General features: G+C 31.7%; 1 protein-coding gene across 3 annotated transcripts; it reads right to left on the bottom strand.

The window, feature by feature from the left end:
* Positions 1–9,334: 9,334 nt before the first annotated feature.
* LOC7462937 (TOM1-like protein 9) lies at positions 9,335–15,138 on the bottom strand. 3 transcript variants are annotated; one of them, XM_002324775.4, is made up of 10 exons: positions 14,826–15,137; positions 14,362–14,440; positions 13,703–13,801; positions 13,495–13,608; positions 13,135–13,295; positions 12,883–12,964; positions 12,364–12,449; positions 11,466–11,666; positions 10,360–10,850; positions 9,335–10,196 (listed from the first exon to the last, which is right to left on the bottom strand). In XM_002324775.4, exons 1-10 carry the CDS (start codon positions 14,924–14,926, stop codon positions 9,586–9,588), a joined length of 2,025 nt encoding a protein of 674 aa, XP_002324811.3. In that variant the 5' UTR covers positions 14,927–15,137; the 3' UTR covers positions 9,335–9,585. The 3 variants fall into 3 exon arrangements, with proteins under 3 accessions (XP_002324811.3, XP_024446144.2, XP_024446143.2); XM_024590376.2 differs by having other exon boundaries at positions 13,703–13,841; positions 14,826–14,844; XM_024590375.2 differs by lacking the exon at positions 14,362–14,440 and having other exon boundaries at positions 14,826–15,138.
* Between the last annotated feature and the right edge of the window lie 1,938 nt (positions 15,139–17,076).

Raw genomic sequence — 17,076 nt, 5'->3', positions numbered from 1 at the left:
CTTTTTGTATTTTAAAAATATTTTAAAAAATAATTAATTTTTTTTTCATATCATTCATATACTAATATTAAAAATATTTTTTTTAAAATAAAAAATATTATTTTAAAAAAAATAATTATTATTATACTCTCAAACGTGTAATATATAAGGGTGAGCAAAAAAACCAAAAAATCGAGAAAACCTAGAAAACCAAAAAAAAAATAACCAAAAAAACCGAACCGTAAAAAAAAACCAACCGGTTCGGTTCGGTTTCGGTTTTATAAGCCTAAAAATGAAAAAACCGAACCGAACCGAACCCAAACCAGAAAAAACCGAGTCAAACCGGAAAAAACCGAGCCAAACCAAGCCAAAACCGAGCCAAACCGAAAAAAACCGAGCCAAACAAAAAAAACCGAGCCAAACCGAAAAACCAAGCCAAACCGGTTTTTGTCCTAAAAAACCGAACCGAAACCGGCCGGTTTGAACCGGTTTTGGTTTTTTTTTATAAAAAAAAATTCGGTTTGGTTACTTTTTTTTTAATAAAAACCGAATTGAATCGAAAATAATCACCCTAATATCTTTGTTATAAAATGGGTAGGGGTTGATTTTCTTAATGCTTTTATAAATATTTTCTTATGTGCTTTTTAAGATTTTAAAAGGAAATGGTCTGGTTTGTTCTTATATAATACAGTGAATTTTTAATTCTATCTTTATATCTCTAATTATTCTAATTTAATCTCTAAATTTGTATACTTTTTTTTTCATCCAAACTAACAAAAAATTCACATAGCTTTCACATGATATATTTTGATGTCCAAAATGCCTTTGATTCTTAATAAAGTAAGTAGCTCATATGTTCTTCTCTTTTAAAGGCTGTGTCTAATAAATCATTATGTGTATATTTATATCATTTATGTTTTTAATTTTAGTTAATATATCCATGTAAAGATCACTACCAGAAAATTGATAAATACAAATAGAAACACTGACATAATGTTTTCATCGATAAATTACAGTGAATTTTACCAACAGAATATTCCTTCGTTATTTTTATTAGTAAATACCGACGGAAATATTCTCTCGGTATATACCGAGGGAATTACAATGGTAAAAAAAAAAAAATTAAGCCAAAAAGTATGATGACGTGTTATTTATACCGATGATATTAATACCGTCTGTAAACCCGGTGGTAAACTGTTCACTTCTTTATGATACTGTTCATTATGTCAATTACAAAGGATATCACCGACGAACTAATTTCGCCAGTATTTTTCAAAGAGCTCTGGAACTGTTCACTTCTCAATTGCATTGTCAATTATTGTTCTTTATAGATGAAATCACCAATGGACTGAAAAGTCATTAGTGATATTTAAGGGGTTTTTGAAAATTTTATATTAAATTAAAAATTTAAATTAAATATTACAGACAGAATCACCAACAGACTGAAAAGTCGTCGGTGATATGTGAGGGGTTTCTAAAATTTTTTTATTAAATTGAAAATTTAAATTAAATATTACAGACATAATCACTGATAGAATGATTAAAAATATTAATATTTAATTAGTCGTCGGTAAAATGCCCCAATAAAAAGACTAGAATCCCTCATTTCATAACAAATGTGCCTCCTCCCACTCTCTTTCTTCCCTCTTTCCCTAATGTAAAAAACATGAACTTCCCTTTCTTTCTTTCTCTTCTCTCCTCAACTACTTCTTTTCTTTTCTTTTCTTTTCTTTTTTCCTCCATACGCAGGTATGTCTTCTCCTCTTCTCTTCTTTTCTCTTCTTAGTTTTTTTAATTAACATACTTTATGAATTTATTTTTTAATTTCTCTTCTCAGCTTCACTTGCAATTACATGAAGGTAAGATTTTTTCCCTCTTTTTTATGTGTTTTTTTTGCATTATATTTGTTTTTTTAAAAAAAAAAATTTATTCTTAATAATTGTATGATGTTGTTGTAAGATTTTGTTTTCATATGAGATCAATTTTATTGTTCAATTTCAATTAAATTATTATATTTTTTGCTAGATTATGGGTTCTGAAATAGGTTTTCTAGGTTAGGTGGAAGTTGTTTTTAGTGTATTTATTTATTTGTTGCCGTTTTTTTTTATTATTATTATTTGTTGCAAATTTGTTTGAGTTGATTTTCTTCTTCTTTTTTCCAAGCAACTTAGTTCCTGAGTATTATGGAGCATTGATTTATATTAATTTAATTATTTTCTGCATCTTTTAAATAGATTTTTTTAAATAACCATTTTTAAATAATTACTAATGGTATTTCCGATGAATTAAGTCTGACGTCGATATATTTTAGAAAGTTGGAAAAAAATTACTATAAATGTCATTTTGCCACTATTTTATCACTGACAGAATTCCATAAGTTATTTTTGTCGGTTATATGGCAAAAATCTCGAGGAAATACCATCGGAATGAAGTAGGCAGATTTTTTTTGCGTGTTTTCTTTGTCAATAAATCTATCGGTAATTTTATTATTGACAGACTTACCGATAGACCAAAAATTATGGACGAGAGTTTTACTGACGGAGCATTTTTGTCCGTGAGCCCATCAATAAACTTAGTGCTCACAGAATAAGAGTATAAATACCGACATGAAATTCCATCGATATTTCTAAGAGTTCTAGTAGTGGGTGGTTCATATAAAAACTAAACTTGGATATCATGTGAAATTCACTTGAAGAATTCAGGTAATTTTAATAATATATCATAATTTCAACTTAATCTCTTTATAAAAAAAAATACATATGATATCTTAAGAAAATAAGACAAGCATGAATGATTAGAATTTAAATTTACTTTTAAATATGTTTGTTTATCATGTATTAATTAAACATACAAAAAATAACAAATCATGCATTTGTCTTGTATTTTTAGATATTAGAGGAAAATAATTTGGTTTCAAAAGTTAAACTTAAAGGATAGTTAACATGCATATATTTATTAACTTGGATCGTATTTTATGATACAACAAAATATTTGAGATCTAACTAAAAATTAAAAATTAAAAATGTAATAAGTATAATTATACATAAAAAATACTTATTAGAGGTGTTGTTACCTACTTTTGACCCAATAAAATATCAAGAAAAGAAAATGAAAATACAAAATACAAAAGGATATACAAAAAGAAAGCCTAGAAGATTGTCCAAGTTGGTGGTGAAGGACCAAAATGACAAGTGAAAAAGTTGGAGGATCAAAATGTATAAGATTGATAAAATTGATGACTCAATTTTGATTGACAAAGGGGTTCATTAGTGAAAATATTTTTATTTTGGGTAAAAAAATACAAATTTGGATAGATAAAGACTTAATGAGAATTTTGTAAGGTTTAATTATTTTATTGAGGACTTAATTGAAAGAAAAATTGATTTTTGAAGTCAATTTAGGCTTTAATTGAAAGAAATTAAAGTCTTGGGGTCGAAATGCAATTTTAAAGAGTAAATTTGGTCAAATCAGGGGCTTAATTGCATAACTATTAAAGTTTGATGAGAAATTAGGGACTTGATTGAAGAAGTCCAAAACAAATGACCAAACTGAAAAAAATGCATAATTGTAAGGGTTAAATTGAAGAAAATTAAAAGTTTGATGGTCAATTAAGGTTCCAAATGCACAAATCAGAAACTAAGGACCAAGATGAAAATAATGCTAAACTTTGAGGCTGCTGATTGAGTTTGACAAGGATGAAATTGCATGAAATTAAGAGTTCGGCCACTATTTAGCTTCTTCTTAACAGTTTTGGTTGATCGAGTAACCACTTTTAGGCGAATGAATGTGACATCTCTGACCACCTCTAGGTTATAACCACCATCATTCAACTGAGAAACACCCCCTCTATAAAGATCAGTTGCTCGTATCAAATATTTACATCTCATTTTCTTCAACGAACTTAACAACATCTTATTTCTGATTAGTCATCACTGCATTTTTAGATTCTTTGTTGATCAAGTTGGCACCATCAAACAAATGACTGTGGAGCTACAAACTTCTTAATTGAGCAAGAATAGATCCAATTGAAAGGTATGCTTCTCATCTACCAAGTTCAGGTGGTCTCCAGTGACGTTGACATTGGAGTTGCTTCTGCGAAACCTCGAAATTGGTCAGTTTAGTTAGCCTTGACTAAGATACTCATTTGTTCACACTTAAAAATTCTTGAATGGTTTTTATCAAGGGTCATAAATCTTTCATCCCAAATTAAAAGGTGAGGGATACATGCCTTTGTCTCTGAGTAAAACAAAACCACCTAGGCAAATTTGTTACAAAACCACCATCCAAAAACCATTGAAAGACAGAGGTTTCAGTTGTTAATATTTTTCCAAAACTCTCTTATTTTGATTAAAGAGCTAAGTTTTATCAATTTATATTTAAATTCATCAAGAACCCTAGCAAAACCCTATAAATACCCCCTAGAAAAGAAAACAAATGGAGAGAAAAAACATAAAGAAACACACTGTGAAAAGATCCTGGTGTAAAGGTTTAAAAGCTTAACATAGAGGGTCTAACAAGTTTTGGAAAGAAAAGATGGTGAAAGGGGAAAAGGGAAAAAAAGAGAGAAGAAAAACAACAGTCCATAGCTAGCAAGTTTAGAGAAGGTATAACCATGTAAAAATTCAAGGGTGGAGTCCATGTGACTTGCCTATTCATGTTTTCTTAAAATTTAAACCTCTTTTGATGTTGTTTGAGCTTATCCTGTATTTTTTAGTTTGATTTTGGTGCTGGAATAATCTTATGTTTTTCAACAAAGTTTATTTTGTTTTTGTTCTTATTTTAAGCATGTTTTAGATTGCTTAAACTTTTGTTATAATAGTTTGTTTAAGTTTTGGTCAATAATATGTTGGTGGGGCTTGCACTAAAGGCATGATTCTTGATTTTGATGCTTGTTTGATTTTGTGTTTTTAGCTCAATAACATGTTGATGATGTATTTGAGGTATTTTGATTGCTGTTTGAATATGTTTTGTAATAAAATTATAAGTTGCTTTTGTTTGTGGATTAAAAATTTTGGAAGCATGTTGATTAATTTGATGTTTTTAATGCAAATTTATGGTTCATACAAGTATATTTTGGCATATAAATGTTAAAAATATCAAGTTTTGAATCCAAATAGCATGAATATGTTTACTGTTTAGCTTTGGTAGTTTTGAATTTTGAAACTTCATGTTTGTTATTGATGATTTGATGTTATTTGTTAGTTCTTTAGATTCAACAATGCTTAGTATTGGTAATGTGGTTTGTGAGGACCAAAAGCAGTGTGTTTAGAGGCCTAGAAGGTTATTTTCGGGGTTTGACAGTGCTGGGTATATCTAAGCATTTTTCTAGGTTCTAAGGCAGTGTTCTTGGGAAGAACATTGCATTAGCTTCATGATTTGGACCGGTCTTGGTTTAATTTTTTGCACTAAATCATTTGAGCAACTTGACTAGTACATAATCTAGGGTTTATTTGCATCAATAACAAGTTTATAAGAGGTTTTAATCCTACGATTTCTATTTTGAACCGAACTTATTTTGACAAAATTGTGTTGATTATTTAATAATTGAAGTGAATGAATGTTAGATTAGGGATCTTTGCATGATTTCTAACATGTCTATGTCTTTTTTTATTGTATCCGATCTGATTTGGTATCCACGTTGTTGGGTTTATCTTAGGTGTTCTTCGTGTTCATGAGTTGTTCTTGCATTTTATTTATAAAAATGATGAAAAATGTTTTTTAGCATTGTTTTTAGAAAATTTCTGTGCATTTTTTTTTTAATTTACAATAAGTTTGTAGTAAGTATATACTAAATTAACATACCCTAATAATTCAGTATAAACTTTTTAATGATGACATTTGTAAAAATAGAATTTACATCTTGTTGTCTTTTTTCGTGGTTAAAAACCTTTCCCCGAAAATTATTTATTTCATATATTATTTCTTATTACACAGTTTGATGAAACTGACATCACCACCACAATAGAGGGTAACCATATATATTCTTCCTTTTTCACCCAGCTTGTTCATCATTCTATCTACACCCTTTTAAAACACAAAGAAACTTTATCAATAGTTTTGTGCATCTTTAAATTTGAAACATAGTGAGATTCACCTTTGAACTTTGAAACCAAGCCCAACAAAATTATTCCACAATTCAAAAAGAAACTCTATCAATAGTTTTGTATATCCCTATATTTGAAAGTGATCTTATTAACAAAAAATTCTTTTTGAGAATTTATTTCAATTCTTCTAGAAAAATCCTAATAAAGGATGTAAAAAATGTTGCCTCTAAATAAATATTTCTTGGACAGTTAGGAATTCTGTCTATATTTGATTTTAATATAGAAATATCAATGGAGAAAATAATTGTCATCTTGATTTTCTAACTAAAGAATTCTCAAAGAGATCACAAACTAAAGGCAAATAAAAGGTCTCTAGAATTTAAAAGATCTCTCAATCCTTGGCATATTAAAAAAACACTTACAGTCTCTTCTAATAAAGAAGAAGACTCTAAATTGTCCAAAGAAGCTGATGAGCTGTTAGCCCTTCCTCCTGCTAATGATAAGGAAAATCTATACCCTTTCATTCCACAAAATATTTTTAACATTTATGGGATTTAAAAAATTTTGGTTCCTTCTTTAACTCCACAAGAAGTGGTTGCATTGCTCTTATCAGAGCACTTTCTCCCATCACATGATAAAAATAGAGCTATTTATTACTAATAGCTGCTATTAGACATAAGACCAATCTTTTTCCAACAATTTCTAGAAGAAAAAAAAGAAGAAAAAAGGTTGGGCTTATTCTAAGTTCATAATTAAAGGAATTGTTACTTTTGATGAATGGGGCCCTAATCTCCACAAATTTAAATTTCTTGTTAACTTCCAATTTTCCCCAAAAACTTATAATTACTTTGACAATTTCAATGTGTAAAAAGAATCCCCAACATATGATAACAATGTTAGTAAACATAGTTGGTTCATCCAGTTCTAGTTATCTAAAAAATCTCAAGTCTTTTCTAGAATGGTCTCAAAGTTAGTAAGTTAGTGCTAGAAATATGGAGCCTTCTCAATCCAAATGCTAGTTTCCATAAAACTCTTTTTGGAAAAATATATTAAGACTAATAAATTTATTTTAAAGCTTGTTAGTTTTGTAAGCCATTTCCAATCCCCTAGATAGTCAAGTGGGATTATCAAGTCTTAGATCAACACAAAACAAATTTGCCTTCACACATACTACATCAATCCTTATGAAGAGAAAACTTATCAAATGGTGGGATAAATTTAATTTTTTAATGATCTAAAGCTTTTTATAGAGAACATCTATCCTTTCTATAAAGCTCAAGATCCCCATACTTTAAAGAATTTTTTAAAAACCTTTTCCTCATCTTCAAAGTTAGAGCTCACGAAATAGCTTCTAAAAGACCTTTTTTCTCATTCAAAAAAGGTTTCAGTCGAGTTTTTACACCTATTTTTTTAGGTAACCAGTCCCTTTTGTTTTTTGAAATTCAATTTTAGTATCAAACTTCATTTTTTAATTTTTCAATCCTTTTTTTATGAGAGGAGAGAGAGAGAGAGAGAGAGAGAGAAGCTTGCTAGATTCCGGTGCAGAGAGAGAAATTTATCCTTGATGATGTTTCCGATCACTAAAATAATTGATTTTGTTTTCAATGGATTTCATTTCATGAGGGGAGTTTGACCTAGGTATTTTGTGGCCATGTATAGATTTATCAAGATGTTTGAGGTGTTTTTTGAGTGTTTTGGGTAAAATATTTGTTGAAAAATGTTTTTTAAATTGAAAAAACCTGAACCCTTAATTTTTCAATGACCTAAATTATTGGAATCTGTAGAAAACAGACAACGTGTCGTCTGCTATTTTTTTTTAAGAGCAAACAACAAGTCAGACACCCCTTTAAAAAATAAAAAAGACAGGCCCAAACGTGCGGGCTAGGTTGTAAGGCCCACACGTTTAGGCTCTTTTTTTTTCCAATTGGTTCAAAAGGAATAGATAAAACAAACCATTGAACCCAATTGAGTCTATTATCTGGGTAGTAGGTTTAATGGGTTAATTCATGACATCCGGGGTGTTATTTGTTTTTATTTTTTGTTTAATGCTTTTTCTATCCCTCAATTTTTAAAAAAAATACAATTTCATCATTTGTTGTCAAAGATCTACCTTTGCTATCTCAACCCCACATGCCTATCACGGTTTTTTTACTTTGAGAAACATATTGTTTCATACAAAAAAAATATCATGTGCTTTATTGTTTTATAATTAAATGAAAAATAATTTCCGGGATAAAAAATATATTGAATTTGATGACGTGTATAACTTTATTCGCGAGTTTGTTTGGTTGACTCAAGTTCACTATATTTTTCTTCAATATTAAGTTAATTCAGAATTGAGTTTTTCAATTTGTCTTTTCAAGATTATACCCATAAGTTTTGTAAGTCAACCTAAATTAACCCAAGTGGATCAAATATTTTTCCATCTCAGTATTAGATCGAAATATCATTCAATTCATGGTTAAAATTTATTTCTATTTTTAGAAGACATGTTACCAATTCCTATACATTTTTTTTGTGCTAAAAAATATTTTTGCTATGACCTGCGGCATAGTGCGGGCAAACGAGCCAGTCTTCTACTAAAATTAGTAGATATTTTGTATTTTTCTTTTTTAATCTTTTAATTTTTTTTATTTTATTTGTTAGGTGGTTCAATAGACTTCGCTTTATACAATAAGAGATTGCTTCAAACTCTTAAATCTCAAATATAAATCCCTGTTTTATTTTATTTTATTTTATTTGACGGTAGAAGTTATACAATAAGAATAGTCCTTCCTTTTTGAAATCTTGCAAGTCTAAATTAAAAAATCCCTATTGCACTCTATCCAGAATGGAGCTAAAATCTCCAAGGCGAAATCCTAAATCTTACAATCATATCTTTAAAATGTTGCCATATAGAATACCAAAGGCCAACAAATAAAATGTGGAACCTCCTTAAAATTAGCTACAAAATGCGTTGAACTCTAGAACTGTTTTTCATTCTCCATTGCTTATTGCAGGGTTTCAGCTAGAGGGTGTTTTTGTAACATTTCAACTGAAGTTTTTAATAAATTTTTTAAAATAAAAAAAATATTATTTTAATATCACTTTAAAAATCAATCATTACAGCTATCTCAAACATCAATTGCCAGGACAAGTTACAAGATGCAAATAATGTGACAGTCTCATAGTCTCTTAACCAGTCCGTACTTCCTTGTTCCACCCTCGGGATAATCAAGAGAACAGTACACAGCAGTCCGTGAGGTGACTGAAGAATCAACCTTGTCAGTCTGGAAGCCGAAGGGTAATAAATATTCACACGAGCCCTCAACTCAAGAAGATGTCCAATTAAAAACTGTTGAAAAAAAATCCAGACTCATAGATTCAACCTGATTGAGAGCATCAGTTTTTTTTTTTTTTCTCTCTCTACAAAGAATGTACATGATTTCCAAACAAAACCCAAATAAGGGACCCGAAAGAGACCAAATGAACATATATATTGAAATTAAGGGGGGGAAATGGAAAAGAAGAAGCAACTTAGTGAAGAAAAATATTTAAAATAAAAATGCAACCAATCATGTTATCACAAGCCACCAGCTCTCCCAGGAGTGGATTTTCCTGGCTTGAATTTTGAAATATCTACTAGGTCTCCAAATAGCTTATCCTCTGGCTTGGAAGGCTTACCAGACGGCACATAAGGAGTTGTTGAGACCTGGTAAGATGAGTTTCTCAGGCCATTGTCATCTCTAACAGATACTCCATTCATTCGCTGTTCAAGGTACTGCGTCCCTTGCTGCAAACCATACCCATATCCAGCCATTTGGTTGCCGTACATTTGTTGAGGATACATAGAGGCCATCGGCCCAGCTTGCATTGGTTGTGGATACATACCCATATACTGCCCTCCCTGCATTGCATGAGGATTCATGCCTAAAAACTGATTGCTTGGTGCACTGTGATTATTAACTGCAGGCAAATGGCCGGTTGTGATTGGCTGCATGTACATACCCACCTGTTCATTACCCCCTGGTTGAGGCCCTTGAGGGTGCATACCACTAGGCAGTGGTTGTGAATGCGTGACAGCCATCTGAGTAACTTGCATTGATTGAGGGTATTGAGCGCCTGTCACTGGGCTTGCGTCTGCTGGCTGAGCTTCCCAAGGAGGTGGAGGCAGTGATCCACCATTTTGAGCACCTTTAAACATCCCAAGGTCAAAGCTTCATGAATTTTAATGCAATAGTAGTACACAATAAACCTTATTCACTAAAACAAGCAAAACTAAGAGTCTTAAAAGCCAAGAATAAGGATTTTTATTTCACATGAACAAAAATTAATTTGAAAATAGAGGCGTGCCTACCATAAACAGGTGAGGCCGGCTGCTGTTGCTGCTGGGGAAGATGTCCATTCCATGCAGGACCAGAGGCTTGCATGTATACTGACTGCTGATATCGTGGTGATCCCATATTAGGGGCATTTCCATTCCTGTAAACACCAGCATCTGGTGTTTGAAAATTCTGTTGCTGTTGGAATTGTGGAGTCAAAGAATTGGTTGGTCCAGCAAGATTGGTAGCCTGCATATTGACTGCATTTGGAGCATTGTTACCATCAGAAAACATGTCAAAAAGAACAAGTGCATTCTGCTGTGACAGAGGTGTGGTTGCCTGTGCTTCTCCAACAGGAACAAGAGCCAGAGAAGTCTCGGCCTTTGGTGAGTTATAATCATCACCACTCAACAGGTCCACTTTGGTATTGGCTGCTGCCGGAGTAGTTGGAGCATTAGTTGCAGGAGGTGCAGGGAGCAACAACTGGTTTAGTGTTTGAGCCCCTGCACTAGAATTTGAGGTTGATCTGCAGAAAAATTCACTCACGGCTCAAATAATATAAATCTCAAAATAGAATTTTACAAGTCTAAACTTTCAGCTTCAACTTTGAGTTATAAATTCAAAAAATATTAAACAATTTTCATACACCATTTTGACTTGACCAGTTCAGAATTTCATGCCAACACTGATTCTTTTTCTTGGGGGGTGTTGGTTGGAACCTTATGTTTCACAAACTAATCTGAAGGCTGTCAAATGATTATCAAATGTGTTACTCCATAAGTAATTCTTCGAGTTATGAATTCAATATCCTCAAAATCATTGGTTAATTTTAGCAGGCAAGTAGCACAATACATCTAACCAGACTCATAACCTGTCCCAGGGAAGCTCAACCTCACAACCACAAACACATAATCCTAAAAGCCTAGCATAACAGACAATGCACTTCCAACACAAAGAAAATAAAAATAACAAAAACTTTGGCAATAAGATGACAACACATCATCAACAAACAACCAACATGATTGGATGAGAGCTTACGCCATCAAAACACTTTAATTAAGGCCATCAATTCATGTATAATTCATACTGCTGATCTGGTCAATTTCTATAGATATGGAACAGTTCGAATAAATTTGCTTACCCCCCATCAGGCTGTTTGCCCTTATTATCTCCAGTATCAACTAGAGGAGCACCAATATCTACAAGTGCTCCACTAGATTCAGCTTTCAGTTTTTCATCCTGGACTGGAACAGGAGTTCCTGAAGAAATGGATTCGTGCCTGGCAAGTACTCGCTGCAAGTCATCATTCAATGCTAATCCTTGACACAGTAGTGATTCATCCCTGAAAAAGACAGTTCAAATTACCATGCGAAATATGTCAACAGAATTCAACCTTGCATTTGATAGAGATAGCGGGTTCAAAAACCCAATATTCAGAACCACCTCATCTCATTCTATTTGTTATGCAAATGACTAATCTGGTGAACTAGATAGTCACTCCAATGTTGATTTGGCAATAACAGGCACAACCACTGACAGGCATCTTGCCCCACTCATGAAGATTTACTTAATGCAGTGAGACCTATGCAAACCCGCTCAGCATCAGTTCAGTCATTATCTCACAACAAAACATCACATCATGCCATTAAGTTCAGAAGTTATCATGTCCTCCTTAGATTCAAAAAATAGATTTGCGACTCCAGGACATCAGAATCCTGCCAAACACTTAAACAAACCTGACTCTAATGCCCTCCTCACCCTGATAAAGTAAACAAAGATTTGTTGGCTGTTGATTTATAATTCTATTAATTTAGAAATTTACACGGTTTTGGAAATATTATTTAGGATTTATACTATTTTCCACTTCACCGTTACTGGGACTATTTATTATTTAATCTTAAGAAGGATTTCGCTGTTATCTTATCCTAATTGACCCCAATTGCTATGGAAATCCATGACAAGAGCAATTTCAAAACTAGGACGAACTGCCAAACATTATAGAAGGAAACAAAATAAGAAAAGGGAGGAATGGAACTTACGTGGTTGAATTAACAAGATGTACCACTCTTTGCTTGTATGTACGGCATTGATCCACTAGGTCAACAATAACCTCCTGCCTAATCCCCTGCAAATTGAGAAGAAAAAATTACCAGTTTAAGAATTGAATTGAAGACGAGTTTAAGAATCTTGATTCAAATAGAACTAGTTTACATCTGAGTATAAGAAGTTTAAGCGCTTGATAACATGCAATTTATACATTTAAGAACTAATATCTGCACCAAAATCAAAATGAAAATTTGTTGACTTTAAGCTAGCCCGCAATAAGTTTTTAACTACCCAGGGATTGGAAATGTACCAGTTTAAGAATTGAAGATGAGCTTAAGATCTTGATTCTCATAGAACTAGTTTACATGTGAGTGTGAGAAGTTAAAGTGCTTGATTGCAATTTATACATTTAAGAACAAATATCTGCACCAAAATCAAATTGAAAATTTGTTGACTTTAAGCTAGCCCACCACAAGTTTTTAACTACCCAGGGATTGGAAATGTATCTGTACCTCTTTGTTCCTTGGATCTAATGCATTTAGCATCTCTGATAGAACATCCATTATACCCCGAGCATTTTGAATTTCTGTCAAGCTAGCGAAAAGAACTTCAAATTAAAACAAAACACACATCTTAAATAATCACTGAATACAACCACATCACAAGGGATAAAATAAATGTAATGCAACCACCATGACTAAGCAGAATGAACGACTAGTTCATGTTCTAAATATCCTAACAAAAGTTGGATATTTAGAACATACCTCAAGGTTGGGAACTCTGACTCTGCTGGAGATTCAGCTGCTCCTTGTGGATACTCAATATTGCGCAGATTTTGAGGATACGATGACAAAGGCTGTGTTTGTGGAGGTGTGAATAGAGGTGTGGACCTCTCAGACCTGGGAGGGAATACTGCCCCAGCACGCTGATATAGAGTAATTCACTTAGAGACGCAAACCAAACAGGCCACATTATGATAATTGGGAGTGCTTGTGCAACAGAATATTGGCAATGAAATGGAAAAGCCATGCTTGTTTAATGATTCATAATGAAATGAACAACAAATTGTTCAGCTATGCAAACTAGAATCAATATGGCTGAAAGGAACATCAAAGGAGACGCACCAACAACTCTTGGTATGCAGCATAATATTGCGGATATCTTGCCCTTGCACCACCAAAAGCTTCTTGCCAAGTATCGACCAGAACCAATATCTTCTCTTTGACATGAAGGTCAGGCTACAATTAAGCATATCAAAAACTATGAACAATTTTTACAAAAGGATAAAATTACAAGATGGGTTAGCAACCAAATTGTCCAAAACAGTCTTACCTTTTTCTTAGCTATTCTGACCATCTCATGAAGAAGATCTTTCTCTGCCACATGCATATGTACAATGTCCCCACAGTTCTTTATAATCGTTTCTAACAGCTAGAAGCGCCCAGACCAAAATTGAAACAAACTTAGTCCTCTGGAAACAGAGATGTTAAGAAATGACAAGAAAAGTGACAGAGTTACTCTTTGATAAAACAGGGGCGTACAATTTATACTAAATTAATAGCAGCCAAGATAAATTTACTAGCTTCTATACTTGGCCAAACCACCACTCTCAAAAAGAGAATTACAGTATACAAGCTAGTTTGACTTCATTTTCCAATATCATACCAAGTCAAAAAAACAAAATGAATCTCAGACCAAACCTGAATTCGCCCAATACAATCAGATCTCACCTTTCTACCTCAATCAAACACACCATAATACCCTACTTAAGAAATTGACAAATTTGTACACTGGATTGCCACTGCACTTGCTCATATTCTAAAACACACAACTCTCTCCCGATAAAACCTAGCATTAATCCAGTTACCCTTTTAGAAAATAAAAAATGGTAAGCAGAACCCTGATGAAACCAGCATGCTAAAAACTATATTGCACTTGTATCACAAAAACCGAATAAAGTATAACTGATATCAAGGCGTCGCGAAGCTTACTGTTAGGGAAAGTAGCTGAACTTTTGAATTCCTACTACCAAGTTTCTTCTTTATTCCCTTGACAACATCCTTCGCTTGCCTGATAATCCAAACCAAACCAAAAACTTCCAAACTTAAGCAATCTTAACAAGTTCTTAGTGTTTAGCATAGCCAAAACCTAGCTAAATCCATAAAACCTACATTTAGATTGAGAAGAAGCAGGCTTTTTTAATTTATTAAAAATGAATATAAAACAAGAGACATTAACAAGCCTTAAAAAATTATCACACAATTCAAAATATATAGACTTTCTCGTCAATTAATCAGAATTGACTGTTCGATCAAATTCACTTGAGTCGTAGCAAATTATCGAACGGAGAAAATAAATTATCCAAAGCAGCAACAAACTAGGAAAAAAAGCAATGAATTACAAAAAAAAAACTTAAAAGAGAAATAAAGAGAGAAGAATCAAGTGCGGCGCATACGAAGGGTCGCGATTGCATATATCACAGATCTCGATATTCATAGCCCAATCAGGCCCGATCAGCATGTCGCTCGTGGCTCTTTCCACCATAGCATTCACCATCTCTGCTTTTTCTGTTTTTTTTTTTCAAAATTCCTTCCACCGGAAACCACTTTCCTGACGAGATCGCTACTCAATTCCGGCGCCTAAATTCCGGTAAATAACCTAACGCACTCTCTCTCTGTTAGGTGTTTCCCCCCTTCTCTCTATCTCTCTAGATCATTTCTTAATCGAAAGGTTTCTCTCTTGAAAGTTTCTCTCTAACAGAAAAAACAAATAAAATAGTTTGTTTTATTTTATTTTATTTTATTTTTGTATAATTGTTTTCTTTTTTAAATTTTCCTTATTTTTGTTTTGTATTTTTCCAGTTTTTCAATTTAATTATTTGGGAGGTGGGTTTTAAAAATGGCTGACCATTAAGATGATGACACGCGTGGGAAGCGGTGACATAATTTAGTGGAGGTAAACTACATTATGACCCTGCAAGATCTTATAATATTCCGATTCGGGTCCTTGTTTTAAACTTCCTATTATTAATCCAATTATTATGGTACTAAAGAGAAATTTAATGCAATTTATGTCCATTCCATATAATGTTAAACAAAGGATTTTTCATTTTTTTTCTTATTTTTCTTGCATTTTTTTCTTTCCATTTTTCATATATGTCATAATTTTTCCCAAAATCTTTGAATTTGAAAACAAACAATAATAATAATAATAATAATAAGCAGGCTTAATCACATTAGTTGTTATGTGTGATTTAGTGATAAAGGGAACGTTTGGAAACGCGGTTGCGGCGGCGTTCCCAAAAAATTTAAATTTTTTATTATTATTAAAATTTAATATGGTTTGTACGTTTTGGATCGTTTTGATGTGCTAATGTCAAAAATAATTTTTAAAAAATGAAAAAACATCATTGGCATGCATTTTGGCACGAAAAGTTAGTTGAAAAGCACTCGCAACCACACTGCCAAACACGCTCAAAATAAAATAAAAATTATTTGGAAATTGTGTTTTGTGTTCCATACACAAGGTGTATTATATTAGATTTTAGACTATTGGACATCATTTAGATTTTTTAATTTCACTAGTTTACAATTATATTGAATTTCTACTACTCGTTAACTAAAATTATTTATAACAAAAATCATGTTATATAATATAATGATTCAATGATTTAGTATAATATATGAATAAAAAAAATATTATTATTCAAAGCATGTCCATGAAACTCTCATCTAGTAAGGTACAACGTAGAAAACATTTAGCTATTATTTTAAAACATAAAAGAAACAAATAGAAAAAACAAGATAGAATTAGAGATATAAACAAAACTTTGTTTGGTAACGGAGTATCAAATATAATAGAAAATAGAGACGATAATTTTTTTTTAACTATAAAGACAAGAATCCATTTGAGTCTACTTGATAATTTTTATTTTTTTATTTTTTTATTTTTGAGGTGTTTTAAGTTATTTAGTTTCTTGTATTTTTTTTTTAATATCTCAATGTTTATTATATTTCTATGTGGGTTTTTCAGTAAATTGAATGATAACTATCTAGCAGTCAAAGGTTAAATTAAAACATATTGTAAATTAGATGGTTAAATAAAGAATTATCATATAATAGAGACTGAAATGGAATATTCTTAATATATATATATATATAGGGGCTATAATACGCTTATTCTTTAGATGCCGCGTTGATCGGCCGACCATTCACAATCTAACGGTGTTTTTTTTATCGTTTATGCGGTGATTTCCACGGGGTTTTGGGCTGTTGTGAAAGCAGCCACCTGCTGCATGTTGATGAGAGTTGCATGCTGTTAAATGACAGCATATTATAACATCGAGCATGAAGTAATAAATAAATTTTTATTTTTTAAAGTATTTTGATTTATAAATATATTAAAATAAAATAAATAACTTTTTAAAATAATTTTTTATATTAACGTATCAAAATAATTTAAAAATATTAAAAATTTAATATTTTAAAAAATTACTTTTAAAAAAACACTGTGACGGGACGTTTGGCATTGAGTTCTGACCTATTTTTTTTGTGAGAGTTTGAATTTTTTTTTAAAATTAATTTTTTTTGTGTTTTTAATTTGTTTTGATGTGTTGATATTAAAAATAAATTTTAAAAAATAAAAATAAAATATCATTTTAATATATTTCTAATACAAATACTTTAAAAATAATTACTATTACTGTA

The sequence above is a fragment of the Populus trichocarpa genome, chromosome 18, assembly GCF_000002775.5.
Source record: "Populus trichocarpa isolate Nisqually-1 chromosome 18, P.trichocarpa_v4.1, whole genome shotgun sequence".
Classification (NCBI taxonomy): Eukaryota; Viridiplantae; Streptophyta; class Magnoliopsida; order Malpighiales; family Salicaceae; genus Populus; species Populus trichocarpa.
This window is presented reverse-complemented; position numbering and strand designations above follow the sequence as displayed.

Excerpts from the sequence above, each read along its gene's own strand:
- LOC7462937 (XM_002324775.4), bottom strand. The coding sequence starts at position 14,926 with ATGGTGAATGCTATGGTGGAAAGAGCCACGAGCGACATGCTGATCGGG. Across the intron at positions 11,667-12,363 it reads CATCTTGTTAATTCAACCAC|GGATGAATCACTACTGTGTC; the intron begins GTAAGTTCCATT and ends TGTCTTTTTCAG. Across the intron at positions 10,197-10,359 it reads GCCGGCCTCACCTGTTTATG|GTGCTCAAAATGGTGGATCA; the intron begins GTAGGCACGCCT and ends GGATGTTTAAAG.